General features: G+C 44.2%; 2 protein-coding genes across 2 annotated transcripts; one reads left to right on the forward strand and one right to left on the reverse strand.

Moving 5' to 3' along the window:
• Positions 1-2,164: 2,164 nt before the first annotated feature.
• On the forward strand, positions 2,165-11,276 carry wdr13 (WD repeat domain 13). Its single transcript, XM_080016025.1, has 10 exons — positions 2,165-2,206; positions 2,677-2,766; positions 2,933-3,164; positions 3,493-3,602; positions 3,860-3,990; positions 4,103-4,410; positions 8,767-8,947; positions 9,117-9,258; positions 9,433-9,551; positions 10,477-11,276. The coding sequence occupies exons 2-10, from the start codon at positions 2,726-2,728 to the stop codon at positions 10,659-10,661; spliced, it is 1,449 nt and encodes a 482-aa protein (XP_079872151.1). The 5' UTR covers positions 2,165-2,206; positions 2,677-2,725; the 3' UTR covers positions 10,662-11,276.
• A 3,709-nt stretch (positions 11,277-14,985) lies between these two features.
• On the reverse strand, positions 14,986-16,191 carry LOC307240902 (putative G-protein coupled receptor 173; the record flags this gene model as incomplete). The annotated part of the gene is made up of 1 exon (XM_080014812.1): positions 14,986-16,191. One exon carries the CDS (start codon positions 16,189-16,191, stop codon positions 14,986-14,988), a length of 1,206 nt encoding a protein of 401 aa, XP_079870938.1.
• Positions 16,192-17,344: the final 1,153 nt, after the last annotated feature.

Below are 17,344 nucleotides of genomic sequence, written 5' to 3' on the forward strand. Positions count from 1 at the left end.
ATATCTTTTAAAGAATCTATGCCTTGGTTACCTTTCCAACAGAGTAGTGCTTTTAGATTAAATGTCCTGTGCACACGCATTCAGTTGTGCCAAATACAATAATGCCAAACTTAGGGACTATTTGAAATATAGAAGTAGATTGTTTGTTTTCCCTTGATATTCAGATTTTTTTTCTGTAAATTCTGAGCCACTAAGAGATCTGTGATGTTTTAAATAAATTTTTACATGAAACCTGATTTTCTTCATAATTTCCCATGTTTAACATAGGATTAAATCTGGTCCTTAAATGTGACATTGACACAAATGAAATATAGGACATGTTGCTGTAAGAAATAATTGTTTATTTCAATATTTATTTACAAGAGGAAAGAATGGACTGTTAGACAGCCAATCTTGTATTGAGGGTCAAGGGAGGAAGGAAAAAAAAAAGGGTTGAGTTTTGGAAGGGACTGTAGCGGTCATCCACGTCGTGCTCAAAGCACTGACCCGGTTTGACCTTGCGTACATTTCCGAGTGTCCAACAAACCCAAGCAGACAGAGGGTGAGGAAGGGGAGAAAAAAAAAAAATAAAATAAAAAATAAAGGAGAGGTGAGGAAGAAAGGGGGGCAGAGGGAGATGGACGACAGATGTTGATGGATGGAGATCGGGGTCAGGTTGTGCCCGAGTGGGAGGCGAGCAGGCGCCGTGGGAAACCCACACAGCAGCCCTTCCTGCAGGCCCGGCGGAGGGGCGGAGGGGCGGGGGTGAAAGGCGGGGGTGGGGGAGCAGGAGAAGAGGGGCGTCCTCAGCCCTGCCTGCCCCGGGGACCCCCGTGCTTACGGCGGCAGGACCCCAGCAGTGTCTCCAAAGCCATCTTCACAAATGCCTGGAAGTTATTGCTTCTCTCCCTTCGGCTGTCCTGCGAGGAGACGGGACAGACAGACAGATACCTTCACTGGGGACACACAGCAGCTGAATTGCCCAATTCCTAGATTGTGTCCATTTTTTGTTGTTTTTTTTTTGCCTGGACAGAAATGTATTCGACCAGCCTTTCACTCCATTTCTCAACTGATGGCCAAGAACTTCAGATTGACATAACTTCTTACCTCCTTGCTTCTTGTTATCATCTCCTTTCTGATCACCTTTCTTCGGCTGCTCCTTAGGACTCTGAGGTTGCTGTGGCAACGACATGGACACGGACAGTATTTAGCCCGAGTCAAACCCATTTAAACAAACATCTCGGTGCTTTGCAGGTGAGGTCATTTCATACCTTGGTAGTTGACTTCTTGTCCGATTTATTACCTGGGAAAATGGTGGCGAAAAAGCTTTTAAACTTATTTTGGTTACACTTTTACTTGACATTTGTGTGTCTTTGAAAAACAACAACAACAAAAAAAGTGGCCTATCACATGTGTTAACACCGTTTAAAATGAACAGGAGTGCCTATAAATGCCGCTTTGTATTATTATAGGGACTGCATCATACACACTTGTCTCCAATAAAATAGAAAACCCATCACATCGGGGAAATACCTTTTGTTCCTGGCATGTTGGCTGTTGTCCAAAGTCCGCGGTCTTCCTGAAAACGCAGTGCTCTCGGCAGCGGTCCCCCCGCGCCCATTTATGGACGGCGGGTGTGAATGGGGCGCTCGGCGGGGCCCCTTCGGGAAGCAGCGCCGCTCGGCGACAAGCAAAGCGCGCAGTCAGCTGAGCGGGGCCGCGCGCGCCGCTTTTGCTGAGCCACGCGAAACCGCCGGGCGCGCGCGCGGCCGCCGCGGTGTTGTGTGCGTGTGTGTGTGTGTGTGTGTGTGTGTGTGTGTGTGTGTGTGTGTGTGTGTGTGGGAAGGGTTTGCGCCTTTGTTCGTCCTTTGGGGCACGAGGGGGCCAAAGCCAATAACGTACATTTGAAACGAATACATTCACGACGACAATGACGACGACGAGACTAAATAGGCGCCAGAAACCCGCGCCATTCTGGGCTTTTCTTGTCAGCGGACAATGGTTTTCGCTGTCTTTAAAAACGTCATTGTTATGACAGGTTTTTTTTGTTTTGTTTTTTTTTTTGTTTTTTTTTTAATGCGTGCTGCCGATAATTGCTTGTATTTCCTTAAAGCTGTTATCCTTTATTTCCATATTTCTTAATCGCGTAATGCGAACGGCCGAGTGGGCGGGGCCCGACGTGTCACGTGATTTGTCGAACCCCAGTGATGGAGAAAAGCTAAGGAAGGTGAGCCGTTATGGAGAGTTTCACTACTTCCCCCGATGAACATTACTGCCCTCAACGGACTTTAATGTGGCTGCGGGGTCGCTGCGTAATGGGGTAGCCGTGTGCGCTTTAAAAAAAGTCCGAAAGTAATTGTTTACACCGGGCAACAAGCGTGTGTTAGCTCCGTTAGCTCCGTTAGCTCCCTGGCCTCCAGGCTGCCTCTGCAGGGCTAGCTACACATGACGTTAGCTGAAAAGGGGATCGTTTCGATTTAAAGTCAACATGGCGACTCAAACATGAAGTGTTTGCTGGATCAGATTTCACATAATGCCAAAATGTTTGGCTGTCTCTTCTCAGAGGATGAGGACAGATTGTGCCTCATCACTCAAACCATACATTGAATACAGTGAATCATGTTTATCTGGCTTGTTGGTACCAAAGTTATTAGTTATTAGCTGTTAGTAATGATGTAAACCTGTGTGATTTGACAGGGAAATCTGCACAGGCAGAGCTTTCTTCTCCGCCCAGAGTGCTTGTGGAATGGCCGCAGTTTGGCAGCAGGTGTTGGCAGTGGACGCAAGGTAATACTGAGTCAGACAGCGGCATGAATGATTAGAGTTGATCAAGAACCCATTCAGATGTGTAAGTGGTCTTTCATCATTTGTGAATGACTGTGTATTTGCTGGTTCTTTGTACCCCCCCTGCCCCTCCCCTCCCCTCCCCTCCCCTCCCTCCCTCCCTCCCCAGGTACAATGCTTACCGCACGCCTACGTTCCCACAGTTCCGCACCCAATACATCCGCCGGCGCAGCCAGCTGCTCAGAGAGAACGCCAAGTGTGGCTTTGAACCGGGGCTGCGCAGGCAGTACCTGAGGCTGCGCAGTCAGCTGCTGGCCCTGCGCTACGGGCCCCTGTCTGAGCAGAGCAGCTTCAGGGCCAGCAGTGTGCGCAGCTCCCGCACCACACTGGACCGCATGGAGGTCAGACCCAGGGAAACAACGATTGGAGAGGGTCTTTGAGATGTGTTAGCACTGAGTTTCAATTATATCTTGTGACAGGGGTAGAAATACAGGGGGCCTCACCACTTTACCCCAGTGAATGCCACACCAACCAACACACCCGATTTTAGTTTCCCCATACAAAACTACCAAACTGAGCAGCTTGGTTGAAAGGGCTGGCACTGCTTCTGTATACAAAGCATGGGATATACAAATGAGTCCAAAGTGAAATGAAGAAAAGAAAATGCATGTCCCTGACCTCCGTCTCTCCCTCTCCTGTCCTCCTCTCCCTCTTGTCTTCTCTTTCCAGGACTTTGAGGAAGACCCTCGTTCCCAGGGGGCTCGTGGCCACCGCCGGTCTGTCAGCAGAGGGTCCTACCAGCTGCAGGCACAGATGAACAGGGCAGTCTATGATGAGAGGTACCTAGAAAATAAATGGTCTCCCGTTTTTGCATGAAATAGGTCCCTCCACCTTCTTCTTTTCAAGAAGCTGCAATATCTGGGATTTATGAATACATCCTCAGAGCAATTGTATTCTCTGAGATTTATTGGCTATAACCTGTCATTGTTTGGTCTCTGTGAGTAACGATCAAATTTGTTGTATTGAGTAGACCACGGTGGTGAGGTGTTTTATACTGAATATATGCTTTCGTGGTTGATTTTGTTTCTGGCTGCAGGCCTCCGGGCAGTTTAGTGCCTACCTCAGTGGCGGAGGCGAGTCGTGCCATGGCGGGTGACACCACTTTGAGCGAAAATTATGCCTTTGCTGGCATGCACCACATATTTGACCAGCATGTGGACTCTGCTGGTAAGGTTTTTTTTTTTTTGTTGTTGTTTTTTTTGCACCCTCATTTACTTGTAATTATGTTTAAGGATTTAAAAATTCTCTTTTTTTAAATCCCCGTCTTTGCCTCCCCTAGTGCCACGATTACAGTTTGCAAACGATGATAAGCACCTTCTTGCTTGCTGCTCGCTGGATGGTACCCTGTCCATCATGACTCTGTCCCCGCCTCCGCCCAGCGTGAAGGTGACCCTTAAAGGTCACAGTGGGCCGGTCACAGATTTTGCCTGGTCCCTGAGCAACGACATCATTGTGTCGACGTCACTGGATGGGACTCTGCGCATCTGGAATACGGAGGACGGGCGTTGTATTCGTGAGGTCAGAGACCCAGAGTCCAGCGAGCTGCTTTGCTGCACCTTTCAGCCCATGAACAACAATCTCACTGTGGTAAGTGGCTTTGACAACAAAGTTAAAACTCAATCAGAGGTAATCCAGACCTGCCAACCTGCACACGTTTTGTGTACCAACTACGCAATTCTTAGTCAAAATATCAGGTACGAAATGCCAGCTGAAACTATGCAAAGGAAAAAACAAAACAATTATATATATGTATTTTATTGTAATTTAATGACAGAAATCAATCAATACAGAACAATACCGTACATTTATTGGGTATTCAAACTACATCCCTCAGATTGGAAAAGATGCAGTTCTGTATCCCCTCCCTCTCCTCTTACTTAACATCCGCTGATACGCTGTGCACTGAGCTTTATTATCCATCGAGGTGTAACGCTGCATTGCTGAGGTAAAATGGGAAGTGGGAGAGTTATATAAAGCACAAAAATGTGACCGTAATGTTAACATATGAAACGTGAGATGCACCGATCGATTGGCCGGTGGTTTTCACTGGCTGATCAGTGTCAGATATATTATCTTTATTATGTGCTGATCAAATGTACATGCCCGATACACTGCTCATGTACTGTACTTGTAAAAATGCTCCAATACTCAAACCCAATACCAACATAATGTTAGGTAGTTGTGTAGTTGAGACTCAGAAAAGAGCGAAATAAATCAAATGTCGGCTGTTTGGAGGTAGTTCAACAGAAAAAAAAGAACATTAGATAAATTATATTTTTATAGCCTGACAATATTCTAATATTGTGCAGACTGTGTATCTATCGTTGTCACAGCGAAGCTCTGCTTGTGATGAAAAGTTGACGAGTCACTCAGTAAAACAAGTTTTTCGATTTTATTCACTTGGTTTAACGCACATTGAGTGAAGCAGGACTTCTAGTGAACAAAAGTGAGAAGAGTTGGCCATTTATTTAGTTTATTTATTATTTTTGTTATGATTGCAATTTATTTGCCAAGTACCATAAAAATATAATATAAATGTATATTTGCACTTAGGTTAAGTTTGAACTGGACCTTCCCATGTTAGTTATATGTTGTGTCCTACTAAAACTCAGTAAGAGTTACAGGTTGAATTACACTGAAACTTGGTGACAGTCCCATATTCAATTTCATTGGAACTCAGTGACAGTTTCATATTCTATTATTGTTCCATAGTGTATATTGATCAATAATAAACAGTGTCAAAATCAGCAAACTCACTATTGTGGTAACTGAAAATTGTAGCGGTAGTCTGTATGTGCAGCTGTCCAACCCCGTGACTGTGATCAGATCACGGGATGTATTTGTTATCAACGTACAGCGGATCGGAAATCGGAATTTGCAGGTCAGGCTTAAAAAATTCATAAATAGAAATCGGCCAAGAAAATTACAATCGGTGCATCTCTGGTTGGTAAACATGTTCTGTAACTTTACGAGATGATGCATTTCAAGGGGTATATCCTAATGATATGTATTTGTATACTGTAAATAGTTAACCGTAGTGCTTGCATACCATGTGATTGGCCTCGTTATAAGACCGCTACGGTTTGAATAACTGGAGTCATTTAGCTGCAGTAACTCCAACGCCATGGAGAATCCCTGTTACACTACTAAGGTACTCAAAATATTTTTCCAAGGTTGGCAGGTCGATGTAATGCAAATGTTGAGTAAAAGGAAGCATTGGTTATCTCTTTATTATTGTATAATTATGTCATTTTTATGAATCAAACTGTTGTGTGTTTTTACCAGATATTGCCACAACTGTCCTGCTTAGGATAGGGTATCCAAATGTGATACTTTCATGGTTTTGACTGAATAGCATTTATGGTATTGGAACATTCTGTGGCATTCAGGACCATGTTGATACCCAAGTAGATAGTAAGCTTAAAGGCTCGTCTTGTATAAATAAGTAATGCCCTGTAATTTTATTGTATCTTAACAGATTCCTTAAATCCAGTATACAATTTTTAACCTTCACTACCGTGTATGACCTTTATAGTAAAACATTGTTTTGAAAAAAAAACATTGTTAAGAAACTGGTATTAAAGTTAATGTATCTCACAGCCTGTATTTTGTTTAACTGCAACCACATTACATTGCCTCAGTGCAGTATTTTAATCCCTTGTCATAGTAAACAGAAAGGTCTATTCACTCTGACTTGTTTTAATATTTGTGTAACCTTTATCTTTTCAAAAAGTGTTTACCAAAAAGTCTATGATACTAAATATTGTATTTGATACTATTTAATAACTCATCATAGTCATCATGAATGTTAATGATCATGTACTTATGAGTGAAGCAACTTGCAGAAACATCCCACATAGTTTTAACAGGTTAATCAAGTCTTTACGATTTTATGGTATACACCGATCAGCCACAACATTAAAACCACTGACAGGTGAAGTGAATAACATTGATCATCTCATCTCAATGGCACCTGTCAAGGGGTGGGATATATTAGGCAGCAAGTGAACAGTCAGTTCTTGAAGTTGATGTGTTGGAAGCAGGAAAAATGGACAAGTGTAAGGATCTGAGAAACTTTGACAAGGGCCAAACTGTGATAGCTAAACGTCTGGGTCAGAGTTTCTCCAAAAGGACAGGTCATGTGGGGTGTTCCCAGTATGCAGCGGTTATTACCTACCAAAAGTTGTGCAAGGAAGGACAACCGGTGAACCGGCGACAGGGTCATGGGTGGCCATGGGCTCATTCATGCATATGCTGAGCAAACTCTAGGCCGTCTGGCTGACCCACAAATTGCTGCAAATAGTTAATGCTGCTATGATAGAAAGGTGTCAGAACACACAGTGCATCACAGCTTGCAGAGTGTCCATGCTGACCCCAGACCATCACCAAAAGCAGCTACAATGGGCACGTGAGCATCAGAACTGGACCATGAAGTAATAGAAGAAGGTGGCCTGGTCTGATGAATCACCTTTTCTTTTACATCATGTGGATGGCCGGGTGCGTGTGCGTTGTTTACCTGGGGAAGAGGGGGCATCAGGAGGCGCTATGGGAAGAAAGCAAGCCGGCCGAGGCAGTGTGATGCTCTGAGCAATGTTCTGCTGGGAAACCTTGGGTCCTGGCATTCATGTGGATGTTGCTTTGATACGTACCACCTACTTAAACATTGTTGCAGACCAAGTACACCCCTTCATGTCAACGGTATTCCCTGATGGCCGTGGCCTCTTTCAGCAAGATAATGGGCCCTGCCACACTGCAAAAAAATTTCAGGAACGGTTTGTGGAACATGACAATGAGTTCAAGGGGTTGACTTGGCCTCTAAATTCTCCAGATCAATCTGATCGAGCATCTGTGGGATGTGCTGGAACAACAAGCCCGATCAATGGGGCCACACCTCGCAACTTACAGGACTTCAAGGATCTGCTGCTAACGTCTTGGTGCCAGATACCACAGGACACCTTCAGAGGTCTTGTGGAGTCCATGCCTCGACGGGTCAGTGCTGTTTTGACGAGGGGGGCTTACACAATATTAGGCAGTTGGTTTTAATGTTATGGCTGATCGGTGAATGGTTCATGTTTATTCACTAGAGAGGGGAATCTCAATAGTGTCCCCAGTGACCAGTGACAGTCCAACCACAGTGTTTTTTACTCCCAAAGTAATAAGGGATCAGCTGTGTTTATGGTAGGTAGCTTAGGAATAAACAATCCTAATGAATGTCTGGGAAACTGCAATTTTGCTATAATTCTGTTGGGTCGCACCTTGTGGATCAATAAGCAAACAGTTTTATTGAATTTAACAATAAAGGAGATATAATTTTTTGTTTTTATTTTAAACATGCAGATCGAAGCAGGACATCATGTATTTGTGTGATAAAAAAAAAAAGATAATAATTAAAAAAAGAAGTCTTCAAAAAGGTGTTATTGGATATCAGGGACTTTTGAATCAAGCTAAGAGATTGACAATGGGCTCTTATTGTATGTATATTAGATAAGAAACATTTTAAGAAAATAATTAAAAGAAGGTATGTAGGCTGGAAAACTGTAATCTGTAAACCAATGAAATAAGCCTTTTTAATTATTTTCTACCACCTAAAGTTGTGCCTTGATAATTATTTTGTGAACGGCCTATTGTTACATTTTTACATTTCCTTCTCCTAATGCACAAAAACAGCCAGTCGTTATCGCTATCTCTATAATTATGGTTTTCTTCTCCACATAATCCTGTTTCCTGACGATAATCCACCCTGCATCACCTCAATCTTGTCCATTCAAGAATGTTATCGATGTAAAAAAAAAAAATGCCCCAGAAATGTTTTATTATACTTATTATACTTGACAAAGTATTTCCTCAAAGGCATTTAGCAGTTATGTGGCCGAAGCATCTTTTCTGCGCTGGTGAAGCTAAAACCTGGAACACTAAAGCCTCTCTGCTTGTGTTGCTGTGCAGGTGGGGAACAGCAAGCACCACCTGCAGGTGGTGAACATCTCCACGGGGAAGAAGGTGAAGGGGGGCTCCAGCAAGCTGACGGGCCGCGTGCTCTCCATGTCCTTTGATGCTCCGGGGCGGATCCTGTGGGCGGGGGACGACCGGGGAAGCATCTTCTCCTTCCTGTTCGACATGGCCACGGGTACGATGGAAGCCCCGCTTTGTAGACGGGAGCGGAGAGCCGCGCCGGCCCCAACTCGTTGCACTAGTCTTTCTTCGTCTCCTGTAATAAATTGTGTCTGCCGTTAGAGAGGGAATCGGGTTGATCTGTTTTCTGCTTGTGTCTGCTATTTCTGACCGCCCCCACACAGGGAAGCTGACCAAAGCCAAGCGTCTGGTGGTGAGCGAGGGCAGCTCCATCTGCAGCATATCTGCTCGCTCGTGGATCAGCCGGGAGGCCAGGGACCCCTCTCTGCTGGTCAACGCCTGTGTCAATAAGTTACTACTGTACAGGTCAGAACATAAAACAAGGCTCTTTAGCTCCCTGCTGTCAGTCTTTGTTGAGCAGCTCTTTCTTTTCCCTGCTGACATGTATTAAATCAACTCGTGACAGGAAGGACATTTTATCTTCAATACCAAAAAAGAGCTTAATTCGATTTCTGTTATATTTCACCTTTGTATTGACAGAGTGGTGGATAATGAAGGGACACTGCAGCTGAAGAGGAGCTTTCCAATCCAGCATGGCTCACAGCACGTCCACAGCATCTTCTGCCCCCTTATGTCGTTCAGGCAGGGAGCCTGTGTGGGTAAGGCACAGGCTCTTGTCCTATTTTTGCTGCGATGACAAAATGGAACAGCCGCATCAGATGTCTGCTGATTATTTCAGTGGATTTGCTTCATCCAGCTATGGGGTGAGCTAGATAGCTTGGCTGTGTACAGGGAAGCTGCATCCAAATAGGATTCCCATCGCAGTCCTTTTTTTTTCAAAATAACATTTTACAATGATACAAACAATCAGTCAACCAACCAGTTGGCTTGACGCCACAAAAAATGAAACCACTACCTCGCTGTTACTCGTCTGTGAAGGAAACTGTCCTCAAAATGGCCCTGGATAAACTGCCGCCATCAACCCGGACAGTAAAATTGATTATAAAGTGGAATGTGCAATAAGGGAGCATAAAGTTATCAACATGTCATCCAGGAGCTTAACTTGAGTGTGTTTCATTCCATCCCCGCAAATGTTAAGCCACCATTCCTTTCATCTGAACATGGTAATGTTTTCTAAAAGGAAGCTGAATTACCAGTATTTTAAGCTGTTTAAGGCCATTGCATGAACAGAATTGGCCCGATCTTGACCCAAAATAATTATTTCAGTTTTATTCTTGATTTATATGAAAATGAACAATATAAATATTTTTTCCTTTTTAGAAACAATGTCCTGGAAGAGATTTTGGCGTGGATATAAAAATAATCGCTCGACGCTGAAGATTAATAAAAGCAAAATCACAGTTTTTGTGGGTTTTATCAAAAGCCGTTTACAGAAAGGGCAAGTATTTAGGAGCAGGTTCGGGCTTCAGTGAGCGTATGTCAGCTATTGTAGCCAGGACTTTACAGCTGTCCAGCATTTTGAATGGAAAACATGGTGGCACTGCGCCTTCTAGTCATGAATGCAGTCTCTTTATTCTGTTTAACTTGATTCCTATTATCTTTTTGGCTGTTTTGATGAAACAGTGACTGGCAGTGAGGACGCCTGTGTCTACTTCTTTGACGTGGAGCGCAACACCAAGGCCATAGTGAATAAGCTGCAAGGTCACGGAGGACCGGTGCTCGACGTCAGCTTCAACTGCGACGAGTCTCTCCTGGCGTCGGCCGACTCCACCGGAATGGTCATCATCTGGAGGCGGGAGCAGAAGTGACCGATCTACCCCTTCCATGCGCTGCAATACTAAAAGGAATGACTCTTTCCATCCAATCATGTCCATAGATTGTACGGCGATTGACTGGCTGCAGTGACGTTTTTAGCATTTAAAAAAAAAAAAGGGGAGAGCCAGGAAATATTCATGCGTTTCCATTTGAGAAAATTTCTTTTTAACATACAAAGTGAGAGCGCCGCTCACACGCATGTCAGCTGTTATCTGTGACCGCTCAGGCAATCACGGAATTCAGGTGAAGAAAATCATTTGCAGCCTTCCCGATAAACCAATTTCAAAACATTCCATCTCCTGCCGCGGACGGCCTCGCTGCCATAGCTCTAGCTCACTATTTATGCAGCCCAATCAAGTGTAGACGGGCTTGTTTTCTGTTGCTTCTGCATTTGCTTGTCGGGCAGTCGGTCAGTGTTTGGTGGTATCGTGTGGTGTGCATGGCGTTACATTCTGAACCAGTCAGTACTGACGTATCAAACTGTAAAACAAAAAGTGTGTTGATTTACGTATTTGTTCTGTATTATATGTGAGTTCCACCCCCACCCCCCGAGTCATGCTTATGGCAGACTAATATAATTTATTTAATGCAAATACTGAATAAAGAAACTGCAGTAACCCAAATAGTGATGGTGTTGTTTTTATCATCGTATTTTATAGATTATGTATTATTAGATGGGTAATATGTATTATTAACATTGACTTATGTAAAGAAATGTAATAATTGTGTTGTTTAAGTAGTGGTTTTAGATCAACAGCATCACAAGCCAGAAAAGATGCATTTCTGCATCAAGTCTTGTGAGGAATCTCTTGTTCAGTTGATTGGCATAGAGAAATTCAAAGTCACAAACTCTTCCAAAAGACATGGACGATTACAAAAAAACATTGATCTATAAACATATAATTAATTCCCAGGCCCAGAGATGTTAGTGGAAATGTGAATTATTGTTTGATGACAGAAATGACTTCCTGATAAAATGCACTTAAAACATCATCAAATAAGAATAAGCATATTGTGAATCAATTAGTAAAGGAAAATTCATGAACATTTACAAGGTATAAGTGTATTTCTTATGAACAGTTTGAAATCCCCCCCGATATTCTATTTTAATGTCAAAATGTTTTTTCTTCCTGTTTTTATTTGGCAGGACGATGCACATTGATAACATTTCTGTAAATGTGCCAGAATTAGCCAGGGAGGCTTATTTTAATCTGTAGGCCCTGGGCAGGCAGATAGTTAAAAATAAATACATACAATTAGTAAAATAAGGCATTAAAGACACATATGTTTCCTACTTACAGCATACAACATATTGAGTCCATTCTGTGATCCATAAATAAGGCTCTGATTTGATTGATTGCCTGATTGATAGACTGGATGAAATTGCAAATGGCCTTGTTTCCAAAGGGGTGGTTGTGTGCCTTGTATGTGCACATCTGCTGCTCCGAAATAACGGAGCAGTTTAAACAAGGCTTCTGTTGTACCTGCAGAACGGACAATAGAAGAAAGACCACTTTTTGCACTCACTTTCGTAGCGGAGTATCTCAGAAAGCGAGGACGAAAACACAGGAAAACAAAACCGTCTACCTGAGGGTACCGAGGGCCACAAAAAAAAAATAATAATAATTAACCCCTTCACAAGTTGATGCTTAGTGTGAAAACATCCCCCACTTCATCAACTCACCACCCTGCTGCAACACAATGGAAATCTCATTCTATTGAAATTCAAACATCAACCTATTTGTCATCAAGAGAATACACCAATCACATGGCTGGGATTCACCCAGTTCTACTGCTGGTTGAATATCCCATTGTCTGCCATCTCCCCATACATCATTTTATTTTGGATAAAATCCGTCTCACTTGGTTTTTTTTCCCAGATGGGGAAAGGAATATAATGTCTTATTTATTTGATCTTTTTGAACTTCTCCCGGTGCAGCCTGGACCTTCAGGTTTTCATGTCGCTGAGAAACACGATACAAACAACAATCCATTCCTGGATGATTTTTCAACAAGCATCAAGGTCGGAGAGGGATTTACACCTGAATACAACCTGCCAAACGCATTATTTCCCTGTATGTATTATTAGGCACATGGATATTTTATATACTGGCATGGCTCCTCCGAGGACTCAGATCTATTATGGGCGATTATTTTTCTTCATATACATCACAATGCGGATTATATATCATTTAAGGTGCTGTGGCCTGATTTATTGTTGATTCAAAGAACTTTTGGGTTTTTGCGCCTTTGGAGACGCTCATTGTATTCCCACTTTTATCGTTTAAAAACCTGTTAAAATCCTTTAATCCCAAGGTATTCAGGTATCCAGGCATTCAAAAGGATAGTGCTGTAGAATGAACTGTGCATGAGTCCTTTGCGCTCCACGGCAGGCGTTGGCCAACATAAACTAGAGGAAGAAAATAGGCGGTTTAGGTTCTGACTGATGATCAGTGACTTTTGGCTCATGAAAACTCCCCACGAGGCCACAACTGTGAATGCATCAAAAGTAGAGTCTTTATTAATGAGTGGGATAAGAACCAACTCAGTTTAACTGTACAGATACATAATATCATCATCAACTTTGCGAAGGAATGACAGTCACCAAAAATCGTGGACCTCATTTCACTTTGCACTTAAGTCTCTCCTTTTTCGACAGATATACAATTTTCCAAATCTCCGGTTTTGGATCAATGAAATGCAGTGGAATGCATGCTAATACAGTATGTTGTGCATTTTTACACATTTAGAAAACCTACTGCACAAATATGCATATATGTATGCTTAACATAGGTCAGACATTTGCGTTATCTGAATCTTAATTTGGAGAACCGGCTTGGTGGAGTCCAGTCCAATTTCCGCACACCAAACGTCTCGCGAGCCGCCTCCGTTCCATATACACACTTCGGATGTACCCCCCAAATAAAGCAAAAAGTTGACGAGAAGAAATGCGGGGCAAGAAGTAAAACAAAAGTCGCCTTCAAGAAAGCTGCCTCTTAATTTCTTGAATAGGGAAATCATTTGCAAATAAATGTTTGAATACCAACAATATAAAATAAACGGTATTACACACATCATTATCCAAGTCAATGACTGCCGCTTGCAAAGTGTACGTAAGGTTTTTCAATCGTCCCTTTTCCATTTTTTCCTTGGTCCTCGCCCATTCGTATTGTATTTGAAGTGTACTTCTGCAAAGCATTGCAAACGATCCTACGGTCTTGTCCAGTTCAGCATTTACAAGAAGTAAAATGCGAGATTAGGACAAGATAACTGACGTTAATGGAACATTTTTCTTCCTAATTTGAGCGTCCTTTTAATCTCTCCATTTCTCTCTCTCCCACACACACACACACGCACACACAAACGCACACGCAAGCACATGCACACACACACACACACACAGACACACACACACACACACACACACACACACACACACACACACACAAATGCAATAGAAAACAAACATAAGCAGGAATTATTATCCCCTACAGTCTGTACAATATGAAATCAAGCCATATTTCAAAATAGTTTCCTCTGCTTAACAGGCAATTTTTTTTTTTTTACAGTACAAATAAACCTGACACGCCCCGGATAAAGTCCCAAAAAAATCAAGCACGTTAGGGGGGGCAGGGTTTACAACAGCTATTCAAATGTTTACAACTACGTATTTTCTGTGATCGCTTCCTGCCTCCTCTCTGAATCCCACGGAGGAGGCGTTTGGGTTGGTACGACAATCCCGTTCGCAAAGTTTGTGTCACCCGATACATTTCACCGTCCGCAACGCACTGAACAACATTCCCCGTCAACAATCCATCGGCACATTTCTGCAGGGGGCCTCCTTCAGTTTGCTGCGTAGCTGTTGTGTGCCTCCTGTCCACAAAAGCTCATTCTCTGTAGAAGAGAACTACAGGGCACGCCCCTCTGAAGTAAGGCAACATTATATTAAAATGGTGTCTGTCACACGGCGTTGGTATTGGGAATCGTTATGGTCTTTCGTACATATTTTTCCATACAGTACATGAAAAAGGAAAACAATCATTTACGTGTTACCAAAGTTTTCAAAACCCCTTCGCCTTTCAAAGGACATCAGCTGATCAAACCTTTTTCATTTCAGCATTCTCACTCAAAAGTCACTGTGCCTGTATCCGTTGAAAGTGTGTTGTTATTAAATCGTGTAAAAACAACGAAACCCTACATTGACACTTCATCGAGGTGCATCGTATTACTCCTACTCCCCAAATATCCCCTTTTAAGCATCACCTTTTCCTTTTCCTTCTTACTGTATGATTGTTCACAAGGCGGTCGGCATCTGAATCACATAATGCAGTACGCCTCGTCCTGAGGCAGGTGTTGCTTAGTCCTCCAGTATGTTGGCAGGTGAGCTCTCAGCACTTTCCTAAGGTCCTCGTTGAGGAGAAGACAGAAGATGGGGTTGACGCCGGCCTGGGCGAAGCTCATCCAGACGGTGATAGAAAGATAGCGGTGGGGGATGGTGTACGATATGACAAACACCCTCCAGAAGCAAGCCACTATGTAGGGAGCCCAGAGCACCAGGAAAAGCAAGGTGACGGTGTAGAACATTCTGCCCAGCCTCCTCTCGGACCTCACCTCTTCCATCCCCAGCAGCCGCCGGTGTTGATTGTGTAAATTTTGCCTGATACCCAGCAGGGTGGGTGGCATGGGACCTCTACCAAAACCTGCTATCCAGTTAGCTGCAGCTTGACCCGTGGCCCCGGGACCATGGAAGGTCCAGTTCTGGCTGATAGCCGGGACCAGCTGAACAGGTTTCATCTTGCGGTGCCTGTACTCGAACAAAAGCAGCTTGGCGTAGAAGCCGTGCGTGGCTAGGATCACCACGGCCAGCATGAGCATGAAGCCAAGGGTGTCGTTCGTCTTCAGGTAGCGGTGTTCAAAAATACACTGATCCTCATCCTGGATAAACTTGTACGTCCCCACGTCAAAAACAGGTGGAAATGCCATGGCGATGGCCAGTGTCCAAACCATGCAGATGATGGCAGCACAGGTCCAGATGGTCATGCGCTTGGCGTAGAATCGGTGGTGGGCAATGGCCAGGTAGCGGGTAACAGCTACACAGAACAGCATGAAGGCAGCATGAAAACAAAATAGCACAGCCATGAAAGCCACCACTTTACAACTCAAAGCACTGTAAGTCCAGGCCGAGCTGTTGTGGACCGACACCAGGACGAAAGGGAAGCAAGCGGCGGAGCGAACTGCGTCGGCCAAGCACAGGTCCAGGAGGAAGAAATAGGGGGCCTTGTGGAGCGCCCGGTCTCGTAGAACCAGCAGGGAGACCAAAAGGTTGCCCGCCAAGCTGACACAGATGATCAATCCCAAAAATACCAGCTTAAAGTAGGCGGACACGTCTGAGGCCGAGATTCCACCGCCGTTGCCGTTGCCGCTGCCGCCGGTGCTGCTGCCGCCTCGTGACAGTCCGCTCTGCGAGGCCAGGACGGCCAGCAGACTGCCGGGGCCGTCGATGGCAAAGCTCTGGTTCGCCATCGTAGCGCGGCCGCCGAAGCTGCGGCGAGGGCCCCCTAGACAACGGCACTTTATCCTCTCACAGCCGCCTCTCTCTCCCAACGGCTCTCTCTTCTTACAAGGAGGGGCTGCGAGGAACTACTCTGCGCAACAGACTCATCTTTCCTCTGTGTTCAGAACCTTACCACCTGTGAATAAAGAGACAGAAACGATGAAGTTATGTAAGGTTTGTCTAAAACCGTCCGGGGACAGAAAGCGACACACACGCCGCACGGGCAGCGCCAGCGTGGCTGCAGGAGTGGCATGTTGGGCAACACAGTGGAAATCTCTGCCTTCCTGTTTCTCTATGGCTGGGATCAGATCAGCAGCTCTACAGCATGCCAACTCCTTGGCTCTCTCAGTAATTACCTTGCCCGTTGCTAAGATACAACAGCTCACATACTTTGTGCAAGTGTGGGTGTTTGAGTGAATGCATGGGGGTGTACAGGGGGTTGGAGCAGACAGAGCACAGCCAACACAAGGCCTGCCCAACGAGCCCTGATGTAAGAATTAAAGAAAATTGTCTGCTGCTCTGTGTGTGTGTGTGTGTCTGTGTGTGTGTCTGTGTGTGTGTGTGTGTGTGTGTGCAGAATAAAATGTATGTGTGACCGAGTGAGGTGAACTATAAGGCTTTCTATAAGAAGCGAAAAACACTCTCTCAGAATACAAGGCAGAGACACCGTTATTACGTTCTGCCGCCCATGTACGGGGTAAAACGGTGTCATTTCACGCCAGGTGAAACCGATCACCGCGATCCATGTCGGAGTAGTACGGCCTATGATCCTGATGTTTTTTTGCAAGGAACTTTGCATCAACCATATATGAGAAGACATTTTTGATACACATCCATTGTAAATAGCAAGGCAGCCAATTGAAATCTACATTCCATATCAACATTAAGACACCCATGCGGTTGTCTTTGTCTCAACGTAGACAAAGAAACACAACACCAAATGATGTGGATGTAGGCTTACGTCAGAATAACAACTATTGTAATATGAATACTAACATTCTCCACAATCTGTACTGACTTCGACCACTATTGATGCATAGCACGGTACTCTATGTGGCTGTTTTCTGAGGATGTCCTGGTAGGCCCTGGCAATACATCCTTGAGTGGAAAAACAGATAAACA

Source organism: Zeus faber, assembly GCF_960531495.2.
Source record: "Zeus faber genome assembly, chromosome: 15".
Classification (NCBI taxonomy): Eukaryota; Metazoa; Chordata; class Actinopteri; order Zeiformes; family Zeidae; genus Zeus; species Zeus faber.